Source organism: Meriones unguiculatus, chromosome 5 (genome assembly GCF_030254825.1).
Source record: "Meriones unguiculatus strain TT.TT164.6M chromosome 5, Bangor_MerUng_6.1, whole genome shotgun sequence".
Classification (NCBI taxonomy): Eukaryota; Metazoa; Chordata; class Mammalia; order Rodentia; family Muridae; genus Meriones; species Meriones unguiculatus.
In genome coordinates this window covers 28,102,485-28,126,924 of record NC_083353.1, presented here as the reverse complement: position 1 = coordinate 28,126,924, position 24,440 = coordinate 28,102,485, and the positions used below count along the sequence as shown (strand labels likewise).

The following is a 24,440-nucleotide window of genomic DNA, read 5'->3' as shown; positions in this document are numbered from 1 at the left end:
GGCCTCAGAATCTAAAAAGACCAAATTCATGGACTTGACAATAACAAAATCTAAAACAGTATTTAGAGATGTTTTTTCCATATAAGTATATTATTAAAATATCAAGAGAAAGAAAGCTACATTAGTAAGGAAGTCAGCTAAAAATGTACTTTATTCTTATATACAGTTTGACATTTGGGGAAAATATAAATTAGTAATAAGATCTTCTTACATATACTTAGCACACGCAGACCTCACAATCACAGATCATAAAGCTGTAACTTACAATTGGTTCCTTGTCCTTTTAATTTAAAGTCATCTGTGTATGTTTAGACAAAACTTGATATCCTGGATATCTGTATTAGAATATCTGAATACTTCTATAAATCATGAAAAGAACTTTCTAGGTATTATTTCGTATATAAGCATTTTTGAAACTGGTTACATATTCAAAATACGTGAAAAGCAACTTTTAGCAAACAAGCACTCCACCTGTAACTCACAGGCACTCCCATGTCCATTTACAAACATTCTCCAAATTTCTTCTCTTAAAATAAAAAAGTTGAATGAAGGCAAATCAAAATTTTGTCATGAAACAATACAGAAGTGTGATCTGGGAAGACCAAGATTTAAATACCTCCATCAGATTCTGTTCCAATGAGCCCTGAGAACCCAGTACATTTGCTTGATCATATCAGAATTATATACAGAATTATATAACTTGCCTAAATCATAGCTTCCAAATCCTATCTCTACTCCTGTGAAGCCTTATGCCAAATGGGTTATTTAGAAGACTAAATCAAGGAGACAAAATAATTTGGAGTCCTGATGCTTAGTTTAACAAATGAAGTTAACACTTTTGGCCCTTAGAAAATCATTAAAAATTCATCATCTCTTTTTATAACTCAAAGCTTCTTTGGTAGCCATTTGTCACCAAGTACCCTCCTCTATTAGTAGAAGAATGGCAAGTGCTGTTTTTTGTAAGAAATAAAAATCACCACCCCCTCCCCAGCCCAGATAGTTATGATAAGCTTAACCATTCCAAAGCTTTCCTCTTATTATCTACCACAAGCCAACAGTCTCAAACGGCAGTTACGATTTAAAGTCATGAACCCTACTTCTGCTGATGGGAAGTGAAAAAGACCAAACAAATACCCTTCCACCGGAGGATAAAAGGGTTTAAGCAGATACCCACTGCTAGCAGCTGTTACTGTGTCAGATGGGGAGCCCTGGTTTGGATGAACCAGGAGAGGCACCCAGGCATGCCTGGGAAGGCATAAGCTATATATTTCAGAGTACCCTGCAGTGAGGTCAACAGAGAGGAGCCTTCAGTGCTTTTATCTTCTTCCCATTTTCCTACAACAGACTTGTCATTTTCACCTTAAGTTAGACTTGATTTCCAAGCCTCTTAACAAGTGTTTCTTAAACACACACACACACACACACACACACACACACAAAACCAAAGAAACAAACAACAAAAAACAAGAACAACAACAACAAAAAAAACAAGCGCAGCTTCCATGACACACCAAGGGCAGGAGCTGGTTAACTCCGAACAAGGCGGTGTCCAAGAGAAAGGGCTAAGTCAGCTTATTCAACCCCTTCCCACCCGCAGCATACCACTGTTTCTATCACCAGTTTTTCAGGGGAAGGAGAATTTTAAGACTAATTTAATCTACCAGGCTTCACATTTAGAAAAATGGAGACATGTGACTGTTCCGATCCATTAATTTACATGCTAGAAATGGAAAATGAGTGCTAGTACTAGTCATTAAGGACAGTTAAAAACAAAGTCACTGACTTCAGTAGAGAGGTGACAGAGAAACAAGTCTTGATCTTCTGTCTCTGGAAAGATACTGACTTATAAACAGAAGTGAGCTGGGCACTCTAACCTTAATTCCAAGTGTGAAACACTAGGCAGAAATGAAGGCCACACAAAGGTAACAAAACAAACTCCCTTCCAGGGCCCCAGAGGACAGGCAGATCAGTGGACACTGGGGCTTCTCTGTCACTTTAGTTATCCTGGGCACTGCCTTCTCTTTTCTTCAAGTGGGCCTCTTCACCTCACCAATTCCACGAACCAGTGTGTGGTGCAATATCACTGTTTAACTGTACAATTGGCCCGTTGTTTCCCAAAGTGGCTGACAGACCTCCAGTTCTAGGAGATGACTTCCCACCCGGCTGTATCTCAGTGTTTCTGTATCCCCAGGTCTGTTTTGTTGTCTTTTTAAACAGTGTGCTGGCCTCCTCTTCTTTATATCCCCCGACCTAACTTCTTCCCACTGTCATTCCTTCCTATGCCCTTGGAACCCACAACCTTATCTCCCTATCTTGTAGGGCTGCGTTTCTCTCCACTGCCAGCCTTGGCCCCCCTGCCTGCCTGCCTGCCTGCCTGTGTATCTGGCTTTCCCCAGATGGCCTCCCATTCCAGGCTGGTGCTGTCCTCTTTCTGTTTGTGAACCTGCCTGGAGAGTAGCTACTGGCACATCCAGTTTGCTATTTCCTATATCTTTGTGTCTTTATTGGTGGCTGTATACTGTTCTCCTAGCTGTAGAGGTATTCTCCCTGGGGATACGGTGTATTTCTCCCTATACTTGCACTCCTCCTTGTTGCCCTCCTTTCAACTCCCCAAAAAATTTGACTATTTTTCACCATATGCTTCTCTGTACATAACATATGCCCAACCAATTCCTCGGAAGCCTCAGAAAGAGAGAGACAGACAGTCAGAGACAGGATGCTCTGAATCTTTCCTTTTTCTGTCATGTGAACTCATATACTTCCAAGATATACACACAACTGTTGTGCCTTCCTCAGCATGTATGCATGTGTGTGAGAGCCTCTGGAAGCTCTGCTCGCCCAGGTTTGTGTCTCTGGTGGCTCTGTTTTTCCCTATATGCATTTAAAGTGCCTGGCACTAGTGGGAGCTCAACAGATGCTAATTCTTTTCTCCACTTTTATCTAAGTATGTGAGATCTGAGGCGGGTGTCCTTCTGCCGAACTGTGCCTATTTATGAGACCAACTGGAATATATTCTTTAGTAGGCACTGAGCTATTGGTCAGAATGCCCTATGGGTTGTAGCTCTTTTCTTTCTCTCCTCTCTGAACAAAATGCTATTGGTTCCCCCATATGGTATTGCCTTCCCCTTCGACAATGCGTCCACTTTCGTGTCCCAACTTCACTCTCCCGCCCTTACATGTCCATAATCGGCTTCCTTGTACCCCCAACTTGTTAAACTGTCTTTTTGGTGGCCCACTCTTTGGTGTGAAAGCGTTCCTGGGTTTGGAGTCCAGCTACTCGGTATGTGCCTCTGAGCTTCTTCCTGTAGTGGAGACAGGCGCTCGGAGTAAGAGAAGGAGACCTCAGGTTTCTCTCCGCAGGGAGGAGAGCCGAGTCTAGACGCCCCGAGTCTCCCCTTAACCGCCCGGCCGCTCCTCGCCACCAGTCAGCGAGTCAGCACAGGACGCGGCGCGTCTGTTGGCTACGCCGAGCTTCCGAGGATTTCTTTCCCCAGAACCTGTCGTCCTGTTCCCGGCTCTAGTGGTGTCTGAGTCTCCTGATGTCTCTCTCCGCGAGGGCGAGTCGGTTTGCTGCCACGCGGGCCGCGGTGCGTGTCCGGGAACCCAACCAAAGAGCCGGCGTTCCAGAATCCCGGGGAGCGCAAGGTGTGCTCCCCTCCCCCTCCCCGCGGCGCGGTGCCCGGCTTCCCCGGCACACCGCGGACACGCCCGCCTACTCTCGGGGTGCCGGTGTCACCGAGTCCCGAGAGCTCAAGCCGCGTCCTCGCCCCTCGGAGCGCCGACGGCCCTCGCTCAGCCGCTCCCTCGCCTCTCGGCGTCGCCCCGCGGCCGCCAGCCGTCGCCTCTTCACTGGCCGCCGCGCGCGCCCCCTCGGCGGGTCACCGCACTGTGTCCGCGGGACCCCGGGAAGCGCCGCAGCGGCGGGCGGCCCGGCCCCGCCGACCCCGCCGCCAGGGGCCGCCCGCCCGCCCGCCCGCCCCGCCGGCGCTGCGCCCGGCAGAAGCGCGGTGGCCGCCGCGAGCGCCGCCCGGCCGGCCGCTCACCTTGTGGCTCTGGTAGGTCTCCAGCGCCCGGATCGCCGTCTCGGTAAGCTTCACATGCAGGACGGTGATGTTGTCCTGCCCCAGCCGCCCGCACGCCAGCCCGTAGCGCTGCTCCTCCCGCAGCCCCGCCGCGCCCCCCGCCGCCATCTTAAACTCCCCGGGGTGCCAGCGCGGACGCCGCTCGGGCTCCAGCCTCCACTGCGGCCGCGGCTGCTCGGGCTCCTGCAGCCGCCGCCACAGCTACGGCCATCCCGCTGCTGACGTACTGTCATGTACTGCGCGCAGCCGGACCCCGGGCTTCCACGGCGGCCGGCCGCCCCACCCTCCAGCCAACGCCCCGCCCTGGCCTCCGCTCATTGGCCTGGGCCCCACGGAGCCGCCCTCATTGGCCGCGCTTCACCTCCAGGGGGCGGGGCCCAAAGTCGCCGGAGTTTTGCTCTCGGGACGGGACGTCCGACACAAGAGAGGCTGACGTCGGGCTGACGCGCCGAGCTAATCGCACCTGACGTCACGCCTCGTCCCGGCTCGCCCGCGGCGATTGGCTGAGCCGATTTGGGGGATCCCCTGCTAGCTGAGTGTCAAGGTTACCGGGTCCCGTCGCCACAGTCGGAGCCCCGCCCCGTGAGGGGTAACAGTGGCCCGCCGCGGCAACGCAGTCCGCCGGTCTCTGCGGACCGAGGTGGAGATCGCCTTCATCACGGGCGGAGGCAGGACAGGTGACCGAGGACGGGCTTCGGCTCCCGACAGCTGCAGAAGCTTCGGACCGTGATGCGCCTCCGTGGGGCGGACCCAGCAGGCGGTCTCCGGAGCGCTTTTCCTTAAAAGGAAGTTGGGTCCTGGAGCGAAGCTGAGGATTTTTTTTTTAATTCCAGACTTGAAATCACCATGTCGGCTGTAGTCTTTAGTAGCTGTGTGAGACTGTGTGGAGCAACTTAAGCACAGAGTTATCAGAGCCATTAAGTGCGGTGTGTGGTGGGCATGAGACAATAGGTAGAGCTGGGCCTCGAAGCCGTCCAAAGCCAGCGCGTTCTTGCGTGTGATCTCCTCGGAACGGAACACGCTCCGGAGCTCACCCTGTGATCGCGGTGATGTCCTTTTATGTGGCACGGGAGCGCTGTGTTGTTTGGAGTTTCTTCTTTCAAAGGACCCTAGAGGAGTGAGTTGGCCTTGGCTTAGGTGAAAAGAAACACGGAGACCACCCATTCCCTGGATCTGTTTGAGAGCTGTACGTTTCCTTTCAGAGGACTGTGAGAAAACCTGGCTAGACTTTAGGCTGCGACACGGCCTTTTTGAGGTTTAATGGAGGAGGTAGAGGCCGAGGAAGTTTGGTGTACTTCCCACTCCAGGTTATGCTCTGTGTGGGCATGGCTGAAGGAAGGCAGCTAAGCCAGCCCTCGTTAAGCCATGTGTGGATAGACTAGATAGGTTTCCCCTGAGAAGGCCAATTAATTGGATGATCAAAAACACAGGACAAAAAACAATTGCCAAGCTGTTAGGCTGGGGGATTGACTGTGGAGGGTGCGAGGCCAGCCTGGGCTACAAACCTTGCTCAAAAAGGAGCAGCAGTGAAATAGAAACAACAGGAAACACTGATCAAACGACAACAAAGACAAGTGAAAGATTTGGAGCAGGAGCTGGCATTCTACAAACATACTCCCTCTTCGTTTTTGTTTTAAAAATTGAGGTGTACATGCGTATTTTCATATTGTAAACTTCATGTTTTTCGGAGATTCTTTTTATCGGTATTTAATCAGTATTTTTCTAGCTTTTAAATGCAGTTTGGGCTATGATGATCTCCGATTCTGTATCCACCCCACACCTGAGAATCCCCACCTTTTTCCAGACCCTTAAGCATTCTACGTATATACTGCAAGTCTTAGAGGAAATTCTTTTTGTAGTATAGAGATTAAATAAAAGCGCGGCTCCCAGTTTTAGTTTCATCAGGAGAGATCGTCACTTTGTAAATTGTCTTAATTTCAGCCCACTAGTACTGGTTCTGTTAAAATCTGGTTTACACCTGTTATTGTAGTGTTTATATAGTGTCAGCTTCCTAAAATCCACTGAATAAGGAAATTCTGGCAATAACAAAGGGTAAATTAAGAAATTTACTTTTACAGGGGAAAATAAACGCTTCACATTTCCTCATAAAAATACCTTACTCAAATACTTCATATCTAGGTGAAATATAGTCTGAAAAGGAATTCTTGTGTGAATTATTCTTTCTTCTTCTTCTTCTTCTTCTTCTTCTTCTTCTTCTTCTTCTTCTTCTTCTTCTTCTTCTTCCTCCTCCTCCTCCTCCTCCTCCTCCTCCTCCTCCTCCTCCTCCTCTTCTTCTTCTTTTTTAATTTTTATTTCTATAGGGAAGAACTTACCACATATCTAAAGCCTTAGTTATTTGGGGGCGGAGTGAAGATGGAGATGGGGGCGATATGACTAGAACAAGTTGAGCCTGAATCCCACTGCTTTTCCGGTGAGGGTGGGTAAATCCCCCGCCCACGGGACATCCTAACTTAGTATCCTCTTACTGAGAACTCTGATGACATCCAAAAGGTGGGGGAGTTTTCAGATGTCTAATTTCTCCCTTCCTTTCTAGCAGCTGATTATTTTCTTAATTTTAGGTATATTTCTCTCATACCTTATTTTAATGGATAATAAGCTGTTGTAGCAAGTTAATGCTTATTTGCACTTTCCCCCCCACTCTGAGCTTTCAAACTGGGAATGGGAGCAGTCTTCATGCACACTGTTACATGCTGATACATTTGATTGATTACACCAATCCAAATCTGATGGTTAAGGCATGCTGCCCATAAGGATAATTAGTTTGAAGGAGGCTGATGAAAGCCGCCCTTTGGGACAGTTAACCCTGCATACATGTTTTCTGTTGAATGCCAGCTAGGTGAAACGTGGGAAATTTTTTAAAAACAGAACCTTATGGTTTTCAGGAGAGTTTGCTGTATAAATGTGAATAACCAACACACAGCAAAGCAATTAGGGAACTAGCAAATGCTAATTTGGATATGTTGGTGATGAGCTTTTAAAAATGTAAAGAAAAAAATTTGGGAGGTTTTGTGGAGGTGGTAAAACTTTAAAGGTCTGTTGAGGGCCAAGTAGATCCTTGATAAGTTGATGTGGTACATATGGTGAGAAGCCAATAAAAATTCATTCATTTTATGAATTTCATTTATTCATTCATCCATATAGAGACCCAGTTAATCTAGGAGTAACCTGCCTTACCTATTATAATTGGGAGAGGTGGGTCTGAATCAGCTTTTTCATCTAGAGCTTATACACACCAAATACACTGAATACCTATTGCTGTATTTCACTCAGAAGGAAATCTACTTTAGTGCCACAAAAGGATGAAGGGGAGAAATCTGAGGCAGGGCTTAGCATGACTCTCATGTGTACATGTGGAGTTTAAGCAGAGGTTCCCTGACCATTAAGAAATTGTCTGGCCATCAGATGTAGGGGAACCCTCATCTCTGGTTGCTACATATTTAACAACCAATTCAGATGTCTGTAATATCTACAGGAACCATCCGGTACTTAAATAAGTGAAGCAGACCAAACGAAATGTCATAGGGATGGTGGTCCTAGGTTATGAGCTGCTGGGGGGTATTTAAAGGCCCGATAGTTTCTTGGTACAGCAGATTGAGTGATCTTGAAGCGGTCCAGTGTTGATAGATTTAAATTTTAAGCAAAGCTAGAAGACAATACTTTTTATGTGAATCTTTTGATTTCTATTAGCATCTAAACAAACATTTTAATGTTTATTCTCTGCACAGTAAAAAGTCTTTGAGTTTGGCATAGTGACAAGCCAGCAATCTTAGCATTTGAGAGGCCGAGGCAGGTGAATGAAAGAGTTCCAGTCCATGCTGGACAATAGAGTGGGGTCTTGTTTAATAATTTCTTGTTAGAAAGGGTCACAGATACAGTGCTGTATAGATAAAAAGAACCGGAGAACCTAAGCTGAAGTGGGTTTTGACAAACATCGTGTATTTCTATAGACTGTATGTTTATCTGGAGCTGGGTGTGGAGGTTGGGAATGGAGGGTGAGGCTTTCTGTAGCTACATATACAGAGAAGGCCCAGGTCAAATGATTTTTGAAAGGGATTGCCCTTCATGGAAGTCCTTCAGGTACCAGTTTCATGCTCCCTCTTGGATACTAGGACACTGGGATTGGGTTTTGCATATACTGGCACAGGCAGACCCTGCTTCTTCCCACAGGCTATCCGTCTCTGACCATCTTCCTCTACACTTAGTCTCCAAGGGTCTTTCTTCATTTCAGAACAGTCTGACTCTTTTAAATGATTGATTGGGTATAGGTAAAGTTTGGTTAACTTCTTGCTACCATATCCATCCACCCAGCATCCCTGCATCCTCTTCTGTTCTAGTTCTTCCTTCAAGCTTGGAGCTGGGTAGTGATAGTGTTGATAGACAGGGTTACCTGTATTCCTTTTAGATCTAGCGAATGCAATAGCTTTTCTTGTAGAGATCTAATACTACATTTTTCTAACATCATTCTAAGCTATTTATGGCTTTAAAGGTGGGCAGGACTTGGGAGAATGGAGTCAATAAATAAAATGGACTAAAGTCTCATGCAATAGCCAACTTTATTCAGAGCACCAGATAATTTATACACTGAGAATTAAGAAGAGTCCCACAATGTAGAGTGTACATTCGCAATGGCAAGCTACACATGGCAGGTAAGCCACCATGTGACAAAACATGTTTTTCCATAGAGACATATAAGAAGTAACAATGGCCATTTGTAATAAATAATCTGAAGTATACTCAGTCCTATCCACTACACCTGAGAGGGCACAAAACCATAATCCAAGAACAATGCTGTGTTTTTGAAGAAACCGAGATCACAAGACTCTTGGCCTGGTTCCTTGGAGATCTCTCACAAGCACCCAGAAATCTCACACAATAAGCTGCTTTTTCTATGATTTTTGTTTGTTGGGTTTTTTTCTCTTTCTCTGTTTCTTTTCTTTCTTTTTTTTTTTTTTTTTTTTTTTTTTTTTTTTTGCCTCCTCCCCCCATTTGAAGAGCCATAGTTAGGAGGTTGTATGCCCTTTGGAAAGAAAAGTCATATTTTATTCTCTTGCATACCAAAAATACCAAACAAACAAGCAAAGCTAAAGGAAACAAAATAAAACAAAACAGTTTTCATTCTTGATGCAGGTACAGAGAACAGTCTGTAACACAGTGACTAACAATCTCGTTTTCACACAAGACAATTTCTTTATGGCTTTTCATCATAGTGCGAAGGTTCAAAAGATTCTAAGAAGAGTGCTAAAAAGAAGCTCACATGTTTCCAAATAAATTAAAGATTTAGGTAGAAGGGGAATGTGCTACTTGTCTGTCCAGCTTTTCATTTCTAACATGCTAATAGTGAACAAATATTATTCATCATCAAGAAACAGTCTCCCTTGTAAAGCTCAGGCTTCCCTCAATCTCAGCATGTCCCATCTTTTGAGTGCTGAGATTATAGTCCTGTCTCCCCTATATCAGGTTTACTAGCTTAGTAAGCCTATATAGTTTAAAGTAATTATGTTATATTATCTCTGAAATTTTTTCCCTAGAACTTTGTGAGGTAGCTGCTGTTATAGACTCTTATGCTTGAGGTCAGGGGGGCTCAAAGAAGTTATGAGTAATAGAGCCAGGCCAGATCTCAGACTTTGTTTTCCAGATCTAATAGTCTACTTTTGGACAGAGCTCTGAGGTCTGAAGAGTTAAATTGAACATGCCTTGTCGCACCCTCATGGGCACATTGGGAACTGGTTTTATTGGTGCTGTTGAAAGAACACTGAATCATTTGAACCATCCCATTTCATGCCAACACTAAACATTCTTTTAAATAGGAAGAAAAAAATGATCCATTTAGCACTGGTGGCTTTAGTGAGATTTATGAAAACTAATTTTAATTTTCATATATAGCATGTATAATGTGTGCTGCATTACAACCTTTTGTGTGATAAACATGTAGAATACATACATGTTTATTAATTCAAAATCATTAGATGTTATAGTTGCCATCTCTTTGCTTATATTATATGTCTTTCATTTCCATGATTTATTTGACAATGTGTCTTTGGTTAAAAGCATCTCAATAATGTCATTTGTTCCCATGGGAAAATCCCAGTTTATGACATGATTTCTAGTACTTAACTATGGCAGAACATATACAATAAATATAGCTCACTTATAAACTTGGAAGGTCATTTTGCTTCAACTTTAGAGGGCTACAATCATACATTTTATTTTCAATCAATTATTCAAATACTGATTCAAGTATTTGGTCCTTGGCTGTTTATAGTATACTATTGGAGGACCTTTGTTAATGCTTGGAATTTGGGAAATTAAGCAACATGATACTTTTAGGTTAGAATATTTATAGAGCTAGAACTAAGCAGTGCATTCTAACAAGAAATAAGCTCAAGGATAAGGCCTGTTATACAAGAAACATTGTACAGACATCAATTGATAACACTGGAGTTCTAGATTGCTAGAAATCAGTCAGCTCAGTATGTAAGAGGAAGCTTCGTGGAAGAGTGAGCGTTAGAGTATAAAGCTTGTATTATGGTTTGGAGCTAAAATGTCCCCCCACAGGCTCACAGATTCAATGGTGTCCCCAGCTGCTGATGCTGTTTTGAAAGGTGGTAGGACCTTTGGGATGTAAGGCCTAGCCAGAAGCCATAGCTACTGCCGTGGCACTCCAGGGTGATAGCCTGGTTTCCAGTTTGTTTCCTGATCATCTGAATGTGGGTCAGCTCCTTCTAAAGATACCTCATTATGAACAGAACAAACCCGGCCACCATGTCATCCCCATCTCAAGGGACGAGTTGATATTTCCTCAAACTGAATTAAAATAAACTTCTCCCTCTTTAAGATGCTTCTATTAGCTGACTGTCACAGTCACGATAAAAGAACACAAGGAATTATTTGTGTGATAAAGTACTGAAACATTTTAAGTATAAAGGTGTTGGGAACTAGTGGGAGATACTTGGAGAAAAGGCAGGTGGTTTAACTGGCATATGAGGCACGAGAAGGTACTTGCAGAAACTATGAAGAGTTTTTCCTGTGGCTTAAGGAGCACAGACCCCATAAGCAGTGGTGGTGCACATCTTTAATCTCTGAAGAGACTGAGGAAATATCTGAGTTCAAGGCCAGCCTCATCTACAAAGCAAGTTCCAGGACAGCTGGGACTACACAAACCTTTCTTAAAAACAAACAAACAAAACAAACAAACAAAAAAAATTGGGAGCACAGACTTGGGAGCAATGGGGAACTAGTAAAGGCTCTTGACTGGAGTGCTTTAATCCAAACTGTAGCTATTCAGAGACAGAAGAATAAGTAATGGGTGAGAATGGGAGATAGTTGGGGATAGAAACCAAGTTAGGAAGCAAAATATAATGAACCCCATAGTCAAGTACTAATAATGAAAACAGAGAAGAGGAGGAGTACATGAAAGGCTCTAAAAGGGAGCATGGCTGTTTTGGCAAGGCTGTTTAGGTATAAGAGGTGAGTATGTGAGATGTGGTAGGAAAAATAATAAATCAGGAGAAGAGCTGGCCTGTATTAGAGGAATTGTTGGACTCAGTGTCGGGCAATAGTTTGAAAATATGGGTCTGTGTCTCAGAATCTACCCCTTGGAGTAATAATAGTGGAATTGAACACGTTTTATAAGGGAGATGATGAGGGAAGAGGGTGAGAAAAGAACTGGGGAGTCTTTCCAAATTTCAAACCCACTTGAACACCCACACAACTCTCTTCTATTTAAAACTATGCCAACGTGAACTACTCATATTGGCACTGATATTTGTTGCCTTTGTGTGTGTATGTTGTGTATTTCTAAGATCTTCCTAGATTGACATTTGCAGTCACTTGCATACTTTTGGAGTGGAAGTGCTGAATTCATTACTGTTCTTTAGGCATGATTATTTGTTACAGATCCATGAAAAGTTGCCTTGGTTTTGCACATCTCACGGGGAAGTTGGTGCAGGCAACAGGTGGGGAACTTGAAAGCTCTTTGATTTGGAAAGTATAGAGGGCAAAGGAGAGTACAGGGGGAAGTAATCAGAGAGACCAATGACCAGAGGTTGTGTTGTGCTAGAAGTTTGAAACAGGATTCTTTAGTGAGATGATGAACAATTTAAGGCTCAAACAATAATTTGGAAATAGTATTTAGAAAAATCCCTTTGCTATTAACAATGACCACACACCTACTGAATAAAGTTTGGTGTACACTAAACACTATCTGTCCTAACTGGACCAAAAGATTTCACTTCAGTCCAATTCAGTCCAATTTTCAACTGGGAAAGGAAAAGAATCCATGTAGTTCCAAGAGCTAGCATTGATTCACAATGCTAACAGGGATGTCACTTTCAAATGGTTTTAGCAAATTAATAATGACCAATTAACAGAAATGTGTTTGAGACTGTAATCTGATCCCAGAGGCATGGCCATTGACTGAGAATCATAGGGACTTTGTTTCAGATTCTGTCTCTCCAATTGTTGCCCTTGACAGGTGACTTCTGTTATGTAAGAAAATGATTCTAGATGATTTAAAAGCTCATGCTATTTGAACTACAATATTTCTTCTCACTATCTTGCAACTGAATCAATGCAAAAAAATACAAAAAGTATAAGGTTCACTTTTTGATTTACCTTCAAAGGAATATTTAGTTCTACCAAAGCTACCCACATTTCTTTTCTTTTCCTTTTTTGAAAACAATGATTTTCCTGCTTTGTTTTACTCTCTTTTCTGCTTCACAGCAGGTTATGTTGACCTTAAACACTCTCCATCATAAAGTAAAGCTCTTCAGTGTGTTTTTAGAGACATAGATAGTTCTTCCTCATGTTCTTTTCTCCCCATTAATTTGTTTATTCACTTTACATCCTGATCTCAGACCCCTGTTCTCTTCTCTCTTCCCAGTCCCGCTCTCACACCCCTTTCTACCTATCCCCCCTCCCCTTCTCCGAGGTACCCACATTTCTTAAAAAGAACAGTCTAGAATATTGATGATTTATTATGAATGTGACTGAAGGTGAGACTGAAGTCAGCAGGCTATATTAAATTTCAGTAGTATAGTCAGCCGGACAGCATAATTTTACTTCATTGAAAAATTCACTTTACATAAAGATGTCTGAGTTAAGTGGATTTTGACTTGCTAAGTATCTTTGCCTCAAGTTTAGGTTCTTAACATTTCTCTCTCATAGTTTAAACATTTAATGTGTTTTATGCATGCATTCTGATTATAGAGGTTTGAGCAGATTGGTTGCATGCTTACTTTCAATGTTTGACAAAAAATAGCATTAGACATTTCCTTAACTGTATCAAATGTGAAGGAATTTGGGGGTGGGGTTGGATAGTAATTATCCTAAAATTTATTATAAAATATTCAAGTACTAGAATAAACTTTTCAAATTCATTTTTACATAGTATTTTTTTCTTTTGGGCCATATAACTTTCTATAATTGACAAACAGTGTTAAATATTTTTATTTTCTATGCCACCGCCACAGGTAGGGTTACTATTGCTGGGATAAAGCAGGCTTTATTTGTCTTACATAGCCTGAATTACAGTTCACTGAGGGAAGCTAAGGCAGGAACTCATACTGGTCAGGAACCTGGAGGCAAGAGCTAATATAGCGGCCATAGAGGAGCACTGTTTAATGTCTCAGTCTTCATGACTTGCTCAGCCTGCTTTCTTGTAGCATCCAGGACCACCAAGCCCATGAATCATACCATCCAGCATGGGCCACACCCTCCCACATAAGTTACTGATTAAGAAAATACCCTACAGGCCTGCCTACAGCCTGATCTTATGCAAGCAATTTCTCAATTGAGGTTTCCTCCTCTGAGATTACTTTAGCTTGTATCAAGTTGACATAAAATTAGCCAACATAGCCACCAAAGAATATTCTTGAAAATGTACTATCCATTTGAATTCAGACCATCACCCTGCTCATACTTAATCTCTAGTAACCTCTGATCCAGGCTCTGTTATTATACTATTGCCTTTTCCAGAATCCCATCTAACTGCGGCCAACAGTCTGGGCCTTTCACTAAGTACAACGTACTTGAGGTTCACCCATGTTGCTGTATGCATCTGTAGTTTATGCTTCTTGTTGCTTGGAAACTGTGTGTGTGTGTGAATACTGCACAGCTTATATAATGGTTAAAGGATATTGACGTTGTGCCCATTCTGGGGGTATTTAGCTACTATATACATTCATTAATGGTTTTCACTTGAACATAAATATTTATTTTGGGCAAATACCTGCAGGTGAGCTAAGTATGTATAACAAGTATTTGATGGTTTAAGTTTCTCTGCAACCCTAGCATTTGGTAACTTAGTAGTGTTAGGTTTTCATTTATTTTAGTTGTCTGCACAGTGGTTCTCAAACCTCCCAAATGCTGCAATCCTTTAATACCATTTCTCATGCTGTGGTGATTTCTGTGGTGATTAGGTCTGATCCCTGATCGCCATAGATTCATGAATTCTTGGCCACAGGGAGTCACACTATTAGGAAGTGTGGCATTACTGGGAGATGTGTGGCCTTGTTAGTATGTCACTGTGGAGGTGGGGCCTTGAGGTCATATATGCTCAGGGTATGTCAGTATAATAGTCTCCTTCTGCTGTCCGCTGATCAAGATGTAGAACTCTTAGCTCCTTCTCCAGCACCATGTTTGCCTGAACACTGCCATGCTTTCCACCATGATGATAATGTGTAAGCCAGCACTAATTAAATGTTTTCCTTTATAAAAGTTGCCTTGGATTTTTCCCTTTTGGCTATTGAACAATATTCCATTTTATGGCTATATAAAATGTTGACTATTCACCTGAGAATGGATGTTTGTATTGTCACCAGTTTGGTGTTGTCAATATGATATTAAGTGGAGCCTGAGTCTGTGACAGAGCCAGAGAGGGGACTTTCTCAAGTTCTCTGAAGCCCAGAAGAACTTAAGTCCTAAATATCAGACACTCAATATTTTTGTACCCATCTTGGTTTTGATTTGATCTGATTTTAACTGTGCCCTTGTCATTCTCCTTTGAAATATAAATATTTGCCCTTGCATTTGGGGCATAGATGTTAAAAAAAAAGTTGCCTTGGTCATGGTGTTTCTTCACAGCAATACTACCCTAACTAAGACAATCCCCAACCATAAAATTATTTTGCTGCTACTACATAACTAATTTTGCTACTGTTATGAATCATAGTGTTAATATCTGATATTCAGGATACCTGAAATGCGACCCCAGAGGGGTTGCAGCTCTCAGGTTGAGGACCACTATCTTAGAAGAGACTGAAATAATTTCGATTTAAACCTTGGTCAACATTTGGCCCAAACAGCTCCTGTATAGTAAACCATACCCTAGCTTGATGTGTAACTATGTTGTAACCTAAACTAAGAGTATACCTTTGTCAGTGTGTATGCAGAGGGTGTGTTGGCTACTTTTATGTCAGCTTGACACAAGTTAGAGTAATATGGAAGGAGGGAACCTCAAATGAGATAATACTTCCGTAGAGAATGTCCAGCCCATTGTGGGTGGGGCCATCCTTTGGTGGTGCTGGGCTCTCTAAGAAAGCAGGTTGAGCAAGCCATGAGAGAAAGCCAGGGAGCAGCACCCCTCTGTGACCTCTGCATCAGCTCCTCCCTCCAGGTTCCTGCCACATTTGAGTTCCTGTCCTGACTTCCCAGGATGATGAACAGTAGTGTGGAAGTGTGAGCAAAATAAACCCTTTCCACCGAGTCATGGTATTTCCTCACAGCAATAGTAACCCTAACCAAGACAGGTTATCCCGTTTGTTTATTTTGAGAGAGTCTTCCTACATAGCTCAGGCTTGTCTCAAGTTACCAATTTTCCTGCCTTAGCATTCTTAATGATGTTATTGAAGCTAGGACACAGCCATATCCTGGATAAAGCCAGGATAAGAGGATATCAAACAACTAAATCTCAGCCAGTCACAACATTTGCATTTCAGCCAATCACAGGCTGCAGAAGATAAACACTCACTTTGATCTATCAAGTTGTTCCTGTTTCTCCTCCTCCTCCCCTCCTTCTCTTTTTTCTTTTCTTAGAAATACTTCAATAGTAATTTTGAAAAGCATACCTGGTATCCCACAGGTTTTTAACTGTTGCTTGTGTAAATCAGAATCTGATACCAATTAAATGGGGACAGCCTTGCCAATAAGCATGGGTAAATTCTTCCACTAGGCTGTTTCTTTATGCACATTGTTACTTTGGCTATGAATGTCACCTGCACCTGTGGTGTGTGTGGCTCAACCATTTTTTTTGGAATAATGTGTGTTTCTACAACCCTTTTCCTTGGCAAGTATTTTTTGTTAGATTGAACCAACCGGTCTCAGTTTTTCTTTTTTCTTTTTTTTTAATTAATTACACTTTATTCACTTTGTATCCCCTCATAAGCCCCTTCCTCCTCCCCTCCCGATTCTACCCTCCCTCCCCCTTTTTCACGCTTGCCCCCCTCCCCAAGTCCACTGATAGGGGAGGTCCTCTTCTCCTTCCTTCTGATCTTAGTCTATCAAATCTCATCAGGAGTGGCTGCATTGTCATCTTCTGTGGCCTGGTAAGGCTGCTCCCCCCTCAGGGGGAGGTGATCAAAGAGCAGGCCAATCAGATTATGTCAGAGGCAGTTCCTGTTCCCATTACTATGGAACCCACTTGGACACTGAACTGCCATGGGCTACCTCTGTGCAGGGGTTCTAGGTTATCTCTTTTAAGAATGGTAGTGTCTCAATTGTGGCCTTCATTTGCATTTCCCCAGTGTCAAATGCTACAGAGCTGGTTTCATGTGTATCTTTAATTTACCATGTGTATCTTGTTTGTCAAAGTGTTCACATTTTTGTCCTTTTGAAAAAAATGAATATTGAGTTATTTTCATTTTGTTAAGTTTTGTTTTGTACACACACACACACACACACACACACAGAGAGAGAGAGAGAGAGAGAGAGAGAGAGAGAGAGAGGAGACAGACTTTTTTGTTGTCAGTAGATGTCCTGTTGACATTTGCCCTGGGTCTGTGGCTTTATTACTTTTATCAGTTTTTTCTGTTATAGATGATATGTTGATGGTGTGTTTAAGAACTCTACCTAGATCAAGTTCACAAAGATTTTCTCTTGCATTCTTTCCCTCAAGTCTTAGAACTTCCCAATGGTATTTAACTCTGTTGCCCAATTTGAGTTAATTTTTGTCTGAGGGAGTGTCTGGCTTCACTTTCTGGCATTTGGAGTTGCACTGTTTGTTAAAAAGACAGTTCCCCACCTTTGCACCTGTGGCAAAAATCAATTGACTAGTATCTGTGTGGGCCTATTTTTGGCCTCCGGGCTCTATATTGGCTTATGTGTCTATCCTTTGGCAGTATTGCACTGTCATGTTCATTGTAGCTTTACAGTAGAATTAGCCTTTGAACACCACTGCTGGGAAGAGATTCTGTGAAGTACTTTAGCCAGTTTTCTTTTCAATATTGTTACCTAAGAAAGTGAATTCTTCCCCAACAATTTCATTATCTTCTAAGTTCAACTTACATATTGATTGTAAACCTAAAATAAATGGTATCCATACTTCCTTCACCCCTTTATTGGATAGAGTGAGACCTCAGCTCCTGTGGCGTTTACTTTGTGTTTTCCCAAATTAATGGCAACACACACAGACACACACACAATTACAAGAAAAGCATTACTAAACTCCCATCTGCAAAACTTCCCTTGAGGTGCTTCTAAGAAGTCGCCACCACTGGCAGGCCCTGCGTTCCGCCTAAGCAGCCAGACCATGGTAATACCTTACCAGTCATTAATCACCAGCTTCCTGTCTGCTCGAGTGGCAGTGGGTAGGGCCCAGCAGTTATGACTCATCCTATTTAAGACAGCCTTTGGAGGAGTGGCACTAGTAAGAGTGAAGCGCGATGATTTCTGATTGGGAGAATTTTTTTTTTTTAAATAGCAGTTTGATTTCTAGTGCCTGGAAATTGAAATTTTCATCTTATTAGCAGGTATGCTTCAATTTCCAGTCTGGGCGTGAGCTCAGGGTAAATGTTCTTTTCATCAAGTATTTGTACAGCTGTTATTTTCCTCTGAAAAACAAACAAGCTTTGCAACTTCTTAAAAAAAGAAAAAGACAAGGAAAATATTTTTACATTACTATTTCCTTTTTGTAGTTTTATTTTATTTTATTTTTCTGTAGTTTTAAAGCTTTCTTTGTTTCGATATTCTCGAAAGGTCACCCAATCCCCTCCTCAGGGAGTGATCTGTAACACATGGAGATGGTGGGAGAATTCCTGAGTGCCTCAGAGGATAGGTCTGTATACCTTAAGGACCTTTCTCTTTTGTTGCTGAATTCAACTCCTGTTTTATTTTGTGTTTATTAATCTCTTAACTCTGATAGGCTTAGGAATATTATTTTAAAAGACAGACTATTTGGGGTTGAACTCTTCGTAGTTGGAAGATAAATTGTTATAAATAATCGTAAGGAACAATATTGGAAAAATAATGTGTTAAAATATTGGTCAGGAACGATGTACTTAAAAATTTGTTACAAAAATAATATTTTTCTTACTTTCGAAAAGATGAAAAAGCATGCAAAGGAAAGAGACTGGTTAAGCTTGGGGCAGGGTCCAAGTTGATCTCACTGTTACAAGCTTAAATGGGATAGACCAGATTTCCTTAACTTTTCTATAGAAGTGTGTGGTACATAAATGACCATATCTCCAGATTGAAGGAAATTAAATTTACAATTGAATGCTTTGTAATACTAAGAAGTGCTGTTTTCCTGTGGTGAATTACATTTCTGTTGTAAATTCAATATTTCATAATGCCTGGTGATAAACAATTTTTGGCTTTGGATTGGTGACACCCTGGGGCAGAAGTTCTCAGACTTTACTATACATGCAGATCACCTGGGAGCTTGTTAAACTTTAGATCCCTGGGTCCTGATGCTTAGAGATTTAGCAGGTCTGGAAGTAGCCAGTAAGCTGCATTTTAATAACCTTGCTTTCAGCACTGCTGGTCACTTCCCACAAGGTCGCCACATTTTTCAAACAAATCCTTTTCTCTTACTGAACTTTGAAAATAGTATTTAATTTAGCATAAGTATTATAAGGTTTAATGACTGAATTCAGGGCCTACCTGTAACTAATTTAGAATTCCTGGGTGTAAACTAAGACATAGTATTCAATAACTATTCAATACACATACTTAAGCTAGACTTCTTTCAATTAGAAGTTATTAGTTGCACAATTTCCACTTTCAGGTTATCTGTGCACTCACAGATAGTATTAGATAAGGGTGTAGCCCAGGCATAGATACCTAGGGAATTTCGCAAGGTTCTTTTATAATCATTTATTGCCTACTGTGTCATTAATGATGTTACTCAGAATCCCATTAGGTTAGCTGTGAATTTACTAATTGGTCTCTTGATGGTAGCCAGGGAGTGTCAAACCCTGTTGCTCCATCTCATGATGGTCCTGCTGGAGACAGGACAGAGTTGCTGCTTTCTACCCTGTTTCCTTTCTAAGGAGAAGGCATGCTGCTCAGTGTCATTTTCCACACTACAAGAGGCTTCTAACTAGGAATGTACCCACAACCTACTTTTAAAAGTAATTTAAAGATGCTGCCAAACACAATCAAAGCCTAGATTGCCCACTAGCTATTCTGAAGAATTAGAATGACATCGATGTTATCTGCCACATTAACAGCTTTACTCCAAGAATAGGATTTTCTCCTACCTCTGTTGATACTTGGACTAGGTGAAAGCTGTCTAGTGTCTGGATTCAAAGCAGTTGCACAAACAAACTGATGCAAGTTGTTTCTGTACACACACAGCAAATGTTTGTTTGGATATGAAGTCTTTCCTGGAAGGATACTGAGTTGCAGCATTGGTCCCTAGTTAGTGGGTCCAATGATTGAGAGGTGGTTGGACCATAAAAGCTCTGACTTTATTGATGGATTGAGATAACAGAAGTAGTAGGAAATGGCTACCGGGCTCACGTCTCTTTTCTGTGGTGTTGCTGAGAGGTGAGTGAGCGCCTACATGTGCCCATGGTCATGATGGACCCAGTAGACCACAGATCAAAACTCCTGAAATATGAACCAAGTAAATATTTCCTCTTTCAGACTGTTTCTGTCTCAGTGATAATGGTTGACAAGCCAGGGCTGAAAAGATGGTCAGTTGTTAAGAGCGCTTAATGCTCTTGTAGCGTACACAGGTTCCGTTCCCAGTACCCACATACATGGTACCTCACATACATCCGTAACTATTTTCAGGGATCACACAGCCTTGTCTGATGTCCATTGGCACTGTATTAATGTAGTACACATACATACACGGGACTAAGGCACTCAGACAAATAAAATTAAAAGAAAATAAAATATATTTTAAAATAGCTGACAAACCTGAAAGGTAATCAGATTTGCTGACCTGGTATTTATATTGAGAATTCCTCAGTCAGCAGATAAGAATCCTAAGAATCTTTCCCTTGTTGAAATGAGTCCAGTGCTTGTGGTTCATGTATAAATACTTGGCCTAATAAAACGTTTCTGGAGTTTTGGAATCCCTACCCTGCACCATTTAACAGTCTTTTGGATTGTGAGCTGGAGAAGTTCTGTTCCTGCCAAGGACTCCTTCCCAGTCACTCTGGTAAGTTTCTGCTGCTTTGGCTTTAAGTGGCTCTGGGTGGTTCTGAATATTTGATCGCTTCTAGCCTGTGTGTGTTAGTGCCTTTAATAAAAACCAGTCTGTGTTTTCTAGAGTTCTTTACCTATAGCTGTATTTTTGTTTAGCAGGGACTCTGTAGCACAGCAATTGTGCAGCGTGCTGCTACTCTGGAAAGATAGGCTGAGAAACCCAGATTAGGCTGAAGAGCCATGAGAACAGATAGCCTAATCTAGGTGCCAAAGAGCCTGTGTGTGATACTGGATCTGGTGCTTCATTGTCTGATTTGATTAAGTAAATTTACTCGGATAAGACTCAATTCATCACAAGAAAGTGGAGGTGACAATAGTCCTTATGTCATGGGGTAAAGCATTAAGTGACTCAACATACACAAAAGCGCCCAGAACTGTTGACTCGTATTGGTGAAATAGATATCATATCCAAAGCTTGTCCTGAGATTCTGAGCAGGGGGATTTTGGGTGGAGCTTAGGCATTGATATATTGTAAAAAGTCCTATATGGCTTTATTGTGCAATTAGGATTGAGAGTCATTGGACTACTGAGTCTCAGAGTTGAAGCTACTAGATACTGTCATGGATTTTTTTTTTTTTTCAATGCAGTTTATTCAGGAACATTGAACAATTCTCGGACCCCGGGGAAAGCCAGCCCACAGCTTAAATAGCCTCTGGGTAGCCAACCCAGGCGTGCCACGGGGGCAATGCAGATAGGTCCACATACATGGAAGCAAGCCAGATCCTCAGCCTTAGCCAAATGTGGAATTGTTAATGACAGAGAGCACTCACCATCGGGAAGGTGGAAGGCGGAAACCAGCTCCATCTTTAAGGCATAGCATTCCGCAGCTCTCTACAGTTCCCCCTTTTTGTTTTAGACGCATCAGGCAAGAGTAGAGGTCTGATCTCTGATATTAGAAATAAATTGGGACTTTGTACAGATGTTCATTTAGGTGTCATCCACCCAAAGAGCATCAGACCCGTCCGATACCTTTTTCTCAGAGGCGGGACCTGGGGCATCAACCCGCATGCAATCAGACATGCTCTCCTCTGGGTCCAAAGCGGCTGACCCTGAGTGCAGTGCTTAGCCTCGCATCCTGAGCGTATCATTTTAGCTTTTTATGGTATCCAACCATGCTTGGGGAGAATGTCCTGCTTCAATGGCTGTAAAGGCCTGAATGATCATGGCTGCATCACACTGTTGTGAGACTCTAATCTTGCATATATACCACAGGCAAACCAAGGAGACCAACACCAGAAGGCCTGCTAACACTCCCATGCCCGCCCATTCCTTCAGATGATTCATGGCTGCAGCAATCCATGTTGATAATCCTGTGGCTAGTCCTGCGTCCACTCCGGTAGAATTTACTGTGACAATGGCCACTCTCAGCTGCTCCATCGTAGTATCGAATTCTCCAGTCCAATTACCTAAAATATAGCTCGACAATTGTTTAGACAGATTTGCAGCACAGGAAAAATTCTCATGTCGTATGCTAGTGACACAAAGTCCAGCATACTTTCATTGACAGCCAGGTGTCCTTTCATTTTGTTCTATTTAGAGCTGTTTGTTATTAAGTTCTGTTTAGAAAGCATTCCAGGAAGGCATGACACATTAAAAACACATGAGAACTAGCATACCTTATAAAGGTAGACCCTTCATTACTCTTTTTTAACACACACACACACACACGCTTGTGTTTGGGTGAGCACACGTGTATATGCATGTGTGTTGAGCCTGGAGGAAGACCCTGAGTATCCACACTCAAGAAACTCATCTCTATCCTTTGTGACAGGATCTTCTGATGGCCAGTTCTCAAAAATTTGGCTAGTGTGTGACAAACCTTTCCTGGGGAGATGAAACACACATATCTATTCACCCCCGATAGGGATCCCACACAGAACGAAGTGCCTATCCCACCACACCAAAGTCCGTGTCAGTGAACCGATGAGTTTTTTGGGGTTACTTACAGAAGTAGAAGTGATTGAAAGACAACTGCATCACCAACGCCCACCCAGCATGGGGACCAGACAATGAAACCTGGCAAGCTGGAGCTCACAGCCTGCAGGCTGCTCCGCAGGTTGGAGAGGGTCCTTTCCAGGTGTCACAGTTGTTCTAAACCTTTTCCAGGCGGTTGGTGGGGTTCTGCTGCTTCTGCACAGCTGGTGTGGTCTCTAATCTTTTTTGCAGCTCAGCTTCCTTCTGTTTTAGAGGGGACTCTCAGCCGTTACTGTTTACTCTGGCAGAAAGAGACCTAGCAAATCTGGTCAGTTTCAGGGACTTTTCCAAGCTTCTGTGGGCTGTTTACCTTCCTGTTTAAGGAGATTTCCTGGTTGATGGAATGTTCCAGTCTTAGAGGAAACTGTTAGAAAGCAACTAGACGAGCTGGACAATGTGGCCCAGTGATCCTTATGGCTCTGTCTCCCAAGCATTGATTTTATAGGCTTATTTATTTATTTATTTATATTATAATATTATATTTACATTTTGTTAACACTGTATCCCAGCTGTAGCTATATCCCATTCCCTCGTTCCCTCCCGATCCCACCCTCCCTCCCTCATCTCCTTCCTGCCCCTTTCCGGCATTTTTTTTTTCTTTCCTAATGTGTGATCTGGTAGAACTTACATCCATGTACACTCAGAGTAAGTGCTTCACTCACTGAGCCATCCTCTCAGCCATTTTTATTTTTTGCATCACTGCCTGACCTACAACTCGCAGAGGTGTGCCTGCCTCTGCCTCCTGAGTGCTGAATATAAAGGTGTGCACCATCAGACCTGGCCCTAGCCCAGATTCCTAGTGATTTTAAGTTAAACAGTTTTTCAACTCAGAGCACGACAGAACTATATCATCTCAGTGTCCAATAACATCGTATAGACATTCACAGCCTCACAGGAAATATGACTTGGTTACTAAAGTCAGGCTATGCTTGCTCATGTAGAACATAAGAGCATATTGATTGAATATTTGGAGCCTGGGGAGTTTAAGGAGTTGGGAGACCAGGCAGCTACTTAATTATGCTCTTGAATAGATTAACATTTCTCAAACATGGGAAAGTCACACCTCGCTTTATCACTTCTTTCAGTGAATTGGTGGCAACATCTGAAAGATTGCAGCACATATCTGAAAAAGTCCAAGTGTGGTTCATATTTAAAAAATGATGGATTTTAGAAATTTTGGATCCTAGCATGTAATGTTGATAATTTATTTATAGACAAAGTAGGAAGATGCAAAGAAAGAGAGAGGCAGAGACAGACAGAAACAGAGAAACAGAGACAGACACCGAGACAAACTAAAATTACCTTTAACTTCATGACTTCAAAATTCATCACTAGGAACATTATATACCAGCATGTTTATATATGGTGAGATTATACACACACATCTGCAAGAGATTAGTCTTCAGGTCATATGACAGATGAAAATTTACAAGTATGCTGTTAAGATAGTTTCTCATAGTATTCTCTATAAGGCAACATAATTTGTAAGTCTTATCATAGTATGCTAGGTGCATAAACTCAAGATAAAGGAATATTGACATTGTATACTTCAATACCTATAAGTAATATTTCATTGATCAGGGCAGAAAAACAGGATTACAAAGAATGATGTATGTTATTTCAGAACATCATTTTACCAGTAAATTATTACCAATAATCTGGTTGAAAACGTAGAGATAAAAATTATGGAAAAATATAGGATCTCAAATG

The 24,440-nt window shown here is 42.3% G+C and overlaps 1 protein-coding gene and 1 pseudogene across 1 annotated transcript in view; both read right to left on the bottom strand.

Annotated features, from left to right (window-relative positions):
* Ell2 (elongation factor for RNA polymerase II 2) overlaps positions 1 to 4,321 on the bottom strand; it is a 67,620-nt gene extending 63,299 nt beyond the window's left edge. Inside the window, exon 1 of the mRNA XM_021645614.2 lies at positions 4,044 to 4,321. Coding sequence (XP_021501289.1) covers positions 4,044 to 4,190 — 147 coding nt within the window. The 5' untranslated portion in view covers positions 4,191 to 4,321. The remainder of the gene's footprint in view (positions 1 to 4,043) is intronic.
* An 11,867-nt stretch (positions 4,322 to 16,188) lies between these two features.
* LOC132654413 (small nucleolar RNA SNORA24) lies at positions 16,189 to 16,310 on the bottom strand (annotated as a pseudogene).
* Positions 16,311 to 24,440: the final 8,130 nt, after the last annotated feature.